The sequence below is a fragment of the Silurus aristotelis genome, assembly GCF_946808225.1.
Source record: "Silurus aristotelis genome assembly, chromosome: 25".
NCBI classification, from domain to species: Eukaryota; Metazoa; Chordata; class Actinopteri; order Siluriformes; family Siluridae; genus Silurus; species Silurus aristotelis.
In genome coordinates this window covers 17,556,890-17,566,979 of record NC_139598.1, presented here as the reverse complement: position 1 = coordinate 17,566,979, position 10,090 = coordinate 17,556,890, and the positions used below count along the sequence as shown (strand labels likewise).

The following is a 10,090-nucleotide window of genomic DNA, read 5'->3' as shown; positions in this document are numbered from 1 at the left end:
TTATCTAACTTTTTTTTTATTATTTTATAAATAAAAAATTCTATAATCTTAATTTTAGTAGAAATCAACATCGTGTTTTTTTTTTTTTAGAAATATATTAAATTTTTTTTTATTAATTAAAAAACAAAATGTCTCGAAGTTACTTATAAATATGTTTGCTTCATTTTAAGATATTCATAAATAACATCCAGATACTGACCTCTCCCTCTTTTGTATGAAATAATAACCCATGTTAGCAAAATAGAATCTTACGAAAAATGTTAGAAGACTTTCCCCTTTACTTGCTTTGTATAGGGAGAATCGAAAAACAGATACAGTGGAGCATCCATGGCATAAAAAACGTAAAGCTTTTTGTCTTTTGTCTGATGGTACACAGATGAAGTGTGTTGTTGTTGTTTTTTTGTTTTTTCTTACTTTTTCCTTTTTTATTTATTTTTTTTAGTTTATTTTTTCTTTCTTTTTTTTACATTCAAATGCACTGTCCTGTCTATATTATAAAGGCATTAGAATCGCTTTAGTGCATTTAGTGTCTTATAGATAAACGCCTGCAGTCCTACTAACTGGATTATGTCAAAGTAATTTCTTTCTAGTTCTACTATTAAAATTCCATAGATGTCAATATGAACACTATGCCAAAAAAAAAAAAAAGTTAGATTGTAGTTTTTATGGAAATATTGTGACTGCCATGTAATTGTGCATTAGATACTATAATAGATAAGATAAGATAGATAAAGTTCAGGGGTTGGAAAGAAATCTTAATACGTCATTATTTCAAACACTAGATGAAGTCATTACTAAAGCTCTCTGTATAACATGTAGCTCTATTATATCCACAGATCTGAACTGATAAAAAGGTAAACGCTCTGTAATAAATCAGCATGCATAACCGATATGGAGCTACCAAAAAAAAAAAAAGGAAAAAAAGAAAAAGATCATCAAACCACATTACCACTAAGTATTTACTCCATAACTAAAGAGTTCCTCGAACGTTACCTTCACGAAATACAACGCATTGGCACTGAAACGGAAAAGAATCAAATGAAAAATATCCTTCCTCTTCAGTTCCAAGTGAACAGATTGACTCTGTAGCCCTGTAGTGTTTTTACACGTTTAATACAATGATTCTGATTAGCCCTAGCAAGGTACGTCTCGTTCTTATCAATATCACGAAACGTTATTTGGGTAATTATTCATCCTTCATCATATTGGTCTGATCTGACATACAGATTAAAATTTTTTTCCCCCTCAATAAAGTCAAATCCTCTTTCCTGTTTTTAGAGACTTTCTCCTGTATTTAGTGCTATACTATGTATTATTTATTTTTAAATCTCATTTTGATTCTTTGGCTACCATAAACACTCATAAGCGTAATCCTTCTATCGACGGGATTATAACACGTCCTTCTATAATATAAACAAACTGTCCAACAAAAGAGTTTTTTTTTTTTTAAATAGTTTCATAATTGGCTTAAATACTGAAATATATTCTCAGGATATGCCTATGGTAGTCACATTATTTTTAATGATATAGCTATCTCCGAATATATTTGAGTAAATACAAATATTTTTAATAGCAAATAAATGCTACTCTGTAAAAAAATCTACCTGGCTCTTTGCAGTGATTTGTTGGGGAGAAAAAAAGAAAAAAAAAAAAAAAAAGGACTTGCTGCAATTGCTGAAATTCGTCCCACCCAAAACGTACTCTATGAACACACACAATTCATAAATACTAAAATCAGCTAATGATTTATTTATGGGTTTAGAGAAACGACGCAGTATAAATGCTGATAATGTCTGGAATGGTGTGTTTCTAAATCTTGGACAATGTGCAAGCTTTTGTTTTAAGTTTTTTTTATATATATACCTAATAAGCAACGCCTATATGAAGTTCTGTACAACTTTGAAAGCTACGCATTGTTGTATTTGTTGTTTAAAATATAGTTTATTGCTAGGCTGTATTCCTTCACCTGAAGAACGTGAGGAGACAGGAATACACTCGTTTTTTTTTCTTTTTATTTTTTTGAAAATAGCGAAACGGGCACAGTTTTGTTTAGTTTTTTTTTTTTCTTCTTCTAAAAAAATTTCAAGCCACTGAATGTGATTTTTGCATAATTTTGTCTAGCAGTTTTGGCTTTGACAAGGAAAAAAAAAAAGTCACAAATCCTGCATACATACATTTTTCCAAATAGGCCATTGTTTATCTTTTTATTTTATTTTCATGAATACGATTCACGCTGATCAGGAAACAGTTAACAAAGTGTGCTTGGCACTTTGTATTGAGAGAAGCGTAGCTACTGTTCAGAAAAAGAAACAAAAAAAACCCACTGCGTTGTCCAAATTGCGTTCAGAGATTTGCTTACATGCTCGTCTTCTATCAGTGCAAAGTGAAAAAACTTTTGTAGAAATGAACAAAAAAGGAAAAAAACGAATTATAAAGTTGTCTACTACAATGCTTTCCAGCTGTTTGGTTTTTCAGATATACGCTGCTCGTCTCGATATAAGGTGCTTCTCTCTTATCCAGACATAAGTGTTTTAATGTAAGTGCTTTTAATAGCTTTAATTCTTTATATGGTAGAAATGTCTTGCTTCCGAATCAGAATGTTCAGAGTGTAAGCACTGAAAATAAGATGGAAGTTGATTCAGATGTTTGTCATTTAAAGTTCAAGTCAGAAAAACAAAATTGGTTTGGTGAAATGGTGATACTGTAACGAGTTCCCAAAAGAATTTAATCAAATCCCTGACAAAGTATAAACTATCAAGGATGTCTAACAGACGACTAGCGTTATAGTTTGGTGGTCGTGAGCTTACCCCGACACCCGACCAGTCCCAGACATGTGGCAGTGGCGCATGAAGTCTCCAAAAGGACAAAACTGACCCATTTCAGATGGACTAGATTTCTCAGTGCCTTCTTTATTCTTTTTTTCTTTTTATGCAACAGCCCTCACCCACCCCAAAAACAAATTTTAATAAAAAAAAATGGAGACTTTTCCTAACCTGCAAATGCTCTAATCTCCTCAGCCAAAAAATCCTCTAGGTTGATATGTAGGACTCGAGTGGGTGTGTAATTTGATTCAGCTCCAGCAGCCACTAAACGGGGCGTGTCCACCCAGCTCCGCTGTCAATTTCAATTGTCTGATTTTGTTTTGGACTTGGACGTCTTGCTTTCATTGGCTGCCTGTGGCCGTTGGCTTGGGGTTTGGGGGGTTTGGGATGAGGTGGTAGCGGTGGGGGTTTGGTGAGTCGGGGTGGTTCATGCTCATGGTGAATAATAATAATAAAAAAAAAAACTTCCATGGCAACTTCGATCGACTTGCACTCCCTCACGGACACGTCAGATCTGGCGATTTCTTTCAGGGAGGGACTGAACTTTGGGGTGCGAGCGAAAGCATTAATGAGAACAATTACCGTCCGCTGGCAGTTTTAGTTTTTGTGTTTGTCTTTTATTGTAAACCAAAAAACACGTACATGTCTGAGTGGTCTTTTTGCGAACAAATAACCGTTTGCTACATAGAAAACCTGCAAACATTTGCGCTCTCTCCCTCTGAAATAAAATCTGCACTCTGGATTTTTCCCCCCTTCATCAGGACAAAGGAGGCCCCTTTCCTCAGTGGGAATACTAAAGCTCAGAGGAGCAGGAGACCAGAAGGAGGAGGGAGAGAAAGAGAGTGAGAGTTGGAGAGGTGAAGGGAGGGGCCCCAGCTGCACCTAGTCAGGCTTTTCTATGTGTTTGGTAGAGGGGGAGCAAGAAAAGCACAGGGTTTTGGAGCATCCATGGCAAAACGGACTTTCCCCCAAGTTGCTTGCACCTGGTCTATGCCACATGACTAATCAGCAGCTCCTCATTGGGTGAGAGCGCGCTCCAGGGAACGTCCCACCGCTGCGTTAAAACAATACGCCTGCTTGGCTGAGCAGTTGCGGTCATTAAAGCCTAGCATGGGGACGGTTAGGCAGCGAGCGGGATCAGGACACTCCCTAAAAAAAGAACCGGGGTCACAATATGAAACACCTGCCCACATTCGGCTTCAATAAAAGGACGCAGAGGCAGTTCGCAAATGTGGGGACTGGACTGGGGGAGCTGCATAATTTCCTTACTACAGCCCCCCCCAGACTCTTTCTCTTCCTTTTGTGGAGGGTCTATTCAAACTCAGATTAGCGAGCACCATCCCTTTTGAGCTTCGTTTACATTTCATGCGTCCATTATGAAAAAAAATAAATTAATTAAACGCTCGCTGTGTGGACGTGAGGATTTTCACTGCGGCCAATATGTTGAAGAGGAAAACGTGAATGAAATAAAAAATATTAACTTGAAACGCCCCTTTTGGAAGTTCCAAGAACGTCCAAGCTGATTAATCAGTTTAAGGCTCGCTACCTTTTTAAAATTCAAAGGCTTTAAAGCGATAAAACATTTTCCCCCTGTTGTATCACAGATTATATGAACGTGTGGCTTTTTTTTTTTTTTTTGTAGAATAAAAAAAAAACCAAATCGCTCAAACACCAATTCAAAACTGTCATAAAGAGAAAATAAAAACATACTTCAGGTAGTTATTCAGTGTGTCGATTTGTTTTCCGTTTGCTATCGAAGTAATTGTTTGAATGCACAATGTTTTGTGTGTGTGTGTGTGTGTGTGTGTGTGTGTGTGTGTTTTCCCCAAATCCGCATCTTCACAAAGCAGGATCAAACAAATACATAAAGGGCGTTTTTTTTTGTTTTTCCAATGACAATCAAGCTATCAGTTTTAAGGTGCAATGATAGACTTAAGATTCAGTCATTATGTACTTTGCCTTTAAAAAGCAGATTTGCCTATTCGCAGACAAACGCTGGGATGTAAAACTATATTCTTTCCAATCGTACAAATCAACATTAATAATCTATATATTATCATAATAATAATAATAATGGTAATAACTTCCGAAATAAAACACACAAGTGTAAAACATTCACATTATTTCGTCTGTTTCAACCCACATTGCAGTTCACGTGGAAAAACAGCAGCAGTAAAAAAATGTAAAATAAATTAACAGCAAAAAAAGGACATTGAGTTAAAATTTTCCCCATTTTAACAAAACTTTTATAAAATATATATGCATATATGTGTGTATATATATATATATAAAAGAAAAAATCTGAAAATACTTCTTACTCTTTTTTTAGTAAAGCAAGCAGTGTCTTCTAAAATATCTGCTCGTTTTGATTTTTTTTTCATTTTCTGAAAAAAAGCAAGACGTACATGGGGCATACTGACCAATACTGACCAAACAAATGCTAAACTAATAAAAGAAGTAGGTAAAAAATATCTAGTTAAAACCAATGCACCAAAAAAAGAATAAACAAACAAACAAAAAAAAAACCTTTTTAAGACCTTTTTTAAGAGAAGATCCGGATGGCCTGGGTGACGAGCGTGTGGCAGACGGGGCATTCGGGGTGGTTCAGCTCGCAGATGCGGATTGCGCACTCCATGCAGAACAGGTTGTGGCCGCATGGCACTAGAGCGGCCGTCACTTTGCTCTCGAAGCAGGTCATGCAGTCTCGGGTCGTGGTGGGTTCGCTGTGGGCACGCCGAGCCTGGGCGTGGACTGATCCTATGCCAGTAGATCCGGGACTGCTGGTACCAGAAGGTTCTGGAAGACCTGGAGACAGTCTGGTCAAGGGCAAGGGCAGGCCTCCGAAACTCTTGGAGCGCTGCTGCACATAGTAGGCTACCTGTTTGGGATAATCAGGGTCACCCCAGCTTTGGGAGCCTTCAGACCCAAAATAGGAGCACGGCTTTTCTCCGTTGGTGGGGGCCGAGAAGTCGGACTTGCTGTAAATCCCCATACCAACTCCAACGCTTCCACTTCCGGTGCCTCCTAGCACGGCGTCAGAGAAATTCTGCCGGTAGCTGCTGGCCAGTGGCTTGCGCTGACCGCTCTGAAGCCCCCATGCGTGCTGTAGGCGATTCTCCGGTCCACCGTTGGTGCCGTTCTCAGTGGCCAGGCAGTCATTCTCGTTGTTGTGGTCATGGAGGGTGCCGGTGCGCGAAGCGATATGCGCCTCAATCTCCTCCCGTGCCCGTTCTGCATTGCCCGGAGAACCAGTGATCTCGAAAACGGGGTCACGATCGCGGCTGGGAGTCACGATGTACGTGCACGTCTGCTGTTGGATGCGTTTGATAGTGGAGCCTTTGGGGCCCACCACCAGTCCCACTACACGGTAAGGCACACGCACCTGGATCGTGGTCTGGCCGGGCAGCAGAGCAGGCGGAGAACCATTAAAGGACACTCCCAGCTTGTTCCGGGACGCACGGAGCATGGAGAAGTGCTCAGCTGCCGAGATGATCTCGCGTCTAGCCAATGCCACGTCTTCCTTGCGACCAGTAATGAGAAAGACAGGCTCCTCACCCCGCACAGGGGTCTTGATGTAGGTGTTGGTTTTCGCCCGCAAGGCTTTGATTTTACAACCTGCGAAGTGAACGCAGTAGCATGAGTGACGATCAGCAGTCATGTGGAACCTCAATAATCAACAGGTGTCAACGTTGTTCATTAAAAAGCCATTAATATTTTTTTAATTAAGGAATCAGCAACTCCCAATGAGGCCAAATATTGAATTATTTTAAAACAGTTTTTATAAAAGCTACAAAAATAAGCCTTGTTGGCATTTTTTTTACTAATTGTATAGTAAGTACAGTACACAAAGCACATAATACTAACTCACCATAATACTAAGTCAAAATTGTTTACTAAATAATAAAAAAAATGCTACTTCAGGGTCTTAAAATGTCACTTTGTAAATTATCTCACAGAATTTATACTCCATTTCAAGTCTTACTTTTTTTAATTCACCTGTCACCAATGCATCCTTATTTACATTAGACAGAAATATTTACCTGTTTTCTCTAATAGGTGGAGCTTTATCTATTTATGACATGCGGATCATAGCAGTAAGAAGAAGGTCAAGTGAGGGCACAAAGCAAGAGATTATGCAGCATGCATGTCAAGTAACGCCTACTGAAATACATGAGCTCGTACAAACATACGTCGTTCGATCCTTCTTCAAATATCACCATCACAATACGTTCTTGTTTGAGGGAAGCTTCTATATTTTGGGGCTTCGTCTCCAGTGTATAGATCGTCTGTGTGATCTGGGATGGGACGCTTGCAAAGGCCGTTGCTGTTGTGTTGGCCGAGAGGCCCTGTTGTGGAGCTAGCTCGTGGCTGGCTGTGAAACAGCAGTCGCTAAAAAAAACACAGCCGGGACGGAGTGTGTATTGAGCGACAGAAGGGTGCGCGAGTACAGCCCTCCTGAGCAGACTTGCCAGATGCTGCAGGTGAATGGAGCGTGCTTACTACGACTATTCAGACTCCAAACACTTCGAACAATGAATGATTTAAGAGGAAGGCAATGAGTGGTGCTCTTTTCTCTATCCATCCGGCTCAAGTAATGATTATCTCATGTGTGTTTTCTTCAAATCATCAACATGCAAGTAATTCTGAAATGTGAAGGGGGAAAAGCTCTGCAACAACAGAAAAGCCGTGGTATAAATACAATAATCCATTGTTACTTTTTCCTCCACAGTGGAAAACAAAAAACAAGACAATTCTCATCTCTAGAAGCCCTCCAGCTGAGAAACACTTGCTGTTAAAGCGCCAAATTAGAAGAAGCTCTTTCCACCCAAAATCCACCTAATCAGCACTTTACGGTTCAGGCGATGCCCGGTGCTGCACTCGGACTGCCAGGCCCTGCCCCATGCCACTCCTCCTGCTCTCTATTCCAAATTCAAGGGCACGCTTTCCTTTCCTTTCCAACGTGTTTGGATAGATGTATGACGTGACTGATTGACTCCACGTGCGGCGCAGACTTAATATTTTGCGTGTTGTTTTATATTCAGAGTGTACGTGTGTGAAGCCCGAGCGCCTCCCATGTCCCCTGAGCACATGGAGATGGATGGGATAGATAGATTCATAGATAGATAAACTGATGGATGGGGTGTTGTATCGGCTGGCTGGGCGTGACCCTCCTCCTGTGAGCAGCGACTCTGAGCTCACGTGTCTTTCTTTCTCTTTATCTCTCCAGCTCCAAATAAACACCGAGCCCTGAACAAAGCCAGGATACCTGACCCCAAGGAGCAACCGTTTCTCATTTTCTTCCTCCAAACAACCGAATGAGATTAAGACACCAGACAACAATAATAATAAAAAAAGCTCCACCAATCAAACAGGGTTCAGTCCCTGAGCTTGAACTTGTTGGCTCAACAAAAGCATAACGTCATTGAGCAGGATCTCCTTACTTCGAACCGTTAGGACAGGCTCCAGTGCTTCTCCTCAGCTTTGATGAATAGCCTGATTTCAGTTAAACATCACCACCTTGCGTCCTTCTGCTGTCACTTTCGCGCCTTTTGTCTTGACAGCCGCGTCCTCCCTTTCGTTCTTTCTTTCTTTCTTTTTCCAGCAAGTTTGAAAGCAACGACCCCAAAGACGCAACTACAGCCTACATCCCAAATCCATTCTCGAGGCAACACGAAAAGGACAAAAAACACTCTTTTGATTCCGTATGCAAATCAAAAACCCTCAAACCAACCCGATGCTGATTCTTTCTTTCTTTTCCTTTTTTTTTCTTTTACCCGCCGTTTTTAAGCACTCCGTTGTTTTCGGGTTTTTTCCCCCTCCTCCCTGGCGCTCAGACGACAAAGGAAGCGCGTCTGCACACGGACACTGATGGCGCGGAGCAGGAACAACGCGACCACGAGGTTTAACGCCCCTTACTGGGGTGGATTTTTTTTTTTTTTTTGCTTTTTTTGCTTTCCTGCAACAATGTATAGGAAATGTGACATCCCGGAATTTATTTTTGATTTTATATATATTCACTGTAGTATGTTGCTGAATGGCCACCATGTGAGCTGAATAACAAAACAGGACCACCACTCCCACCTTTTCACGCGCTATAAAAACAAGACCAAGACATCTCTCTCTATTTATATTTATTTATTTTTTTAATCATAAAAATAATAATAAGAACATCCTGGGGGCCAGCGTGCGCCTCGTGGCGACTTGGAAACAAGTTGAAACATTGTAAACAATCGCGGTCTTTACCTTGCCTGCCCACGATTTCCGCCACATGTTCCGAGCTTGGCACGGGCACACATTCGGTGATGTTGCAGCCGCGCGCTTTGGTCTCGGAACCGGAGGTTTCGTACAGGGCGCACAGCTTGCTCTTGCCTTGTAAGATCCCAGCTTCTCCAGCACCACCTCCTCCACCTCCACCACCTCCTCCACCAACGCTGCTGCTGTTGGCGTGGCCGTGGCCGTGGTGGTGGTGGTGATTGTTGTTGTTGTTGTTGCTCCGCTCCTGAACTCCGGCGCCCTCCTCGCTTTCCCCGAGCCCGAGCAAAGAGAGCTGGCCCAGTGCGACCCGCAGCGCCCGCGACTCCTCTTCCTCCTCGTCTGGCGGCGCCAGGAGGCTCTCGGTACCGAAGCCGGAGGCGGCCAGTTCCGAGCCGTAGCCCCCATTTTTCTCCATGATCCCTGACAGCACCAGCAGGCTAGGCATGGCTAACAAAGAGTGTGAGACAAAGACGCGGAGAGCGAGACTGGAGAAAGCAGCGCATCCGCCGCCCTCCTCCTCCTCCGCCTCCCTGATGCCCTCCCTATGGCTGTTGGTCCCTCCCATAGACCCTCCCTTTACTGCTCACACTGCTGTAGCTCCTAACGCGTTTCATTGTGCACAAGGCAAACAGGATGCTCGAAGGGTTGCCAGATTCAATCCGTAAAAACGCGAAGTAACTATAGTATAAAATGCGAGTAGATTTCTCTAGCTCCAACGACTAAGCAGTTAAAATGGAGTTCAGAGGAAATACGTGTATTTCTTTGTGGTCCACCAGTACCACTGCTTATCCATGCAAGTATCCAGTCAGTCATGTAGCAGCATCACAAGTCATAAAATCATGTAGGTGAAGGTCAAGAGCTTCATTGCATGTTCAAGTTGATCAAATATTAGAATGAGGGAAATGGTTGTCAGGACTTGGTTTGTCCTGGGGAAAATTGCTGTGATATTATTAATAATAATAATAATAATAATAATAATAATAATAATAATAATAATAATACTATACATAATA

The 10,090-nt window shown here is 41.3% G+C and overlaps 1 protein-coding gene across 1 annotated transcript; it reads right to left on the bottom strand.

Moving 5' to 3' along the window:
* Positions 1–2,467: 2,467 nt before the first annotated feature.
* Positions 2,468–9,765, bottom strand: mex3a (mex-3 RNA binding family member A). The gene is made up of 2 exons (XM_083530419.1): positions 9,066–9,765; positions 2,468–6,437 (listed from the first exon to the last, which is right to left on the bottom strand). The coding sequence occupies exons 1-2, from the start codon at positions 9,640–9,642 to the stop codon at positions 5,365–5,367; spliced, it is 1,650 nt and encodes a 549-aa protein (XP_083386545.1). The 5' UTR covers positions 9,643–9,765; the 3' UTR covers positions 2,468–5,364.
* Between the last annotated feature and the right edge of the window lie 325 nt (positions 9,766–10,090).

Coding starts and splice junctions, on each gene's coding strand:
- mex3a (XM_083530419.1), bottom strand. CDS start 9,642: ATGGGAGGGACCAACAGCCATAGGGAGGGCATCAGGGAGGCGGAGGAG. Junction 6,438..9,065: donor GGAAATCGTGGGCAGGCAAG/GTAAAGACCGCG, acceptor TTCACTTCGCAG/GTTGTAAAATCAAAGCCTTG.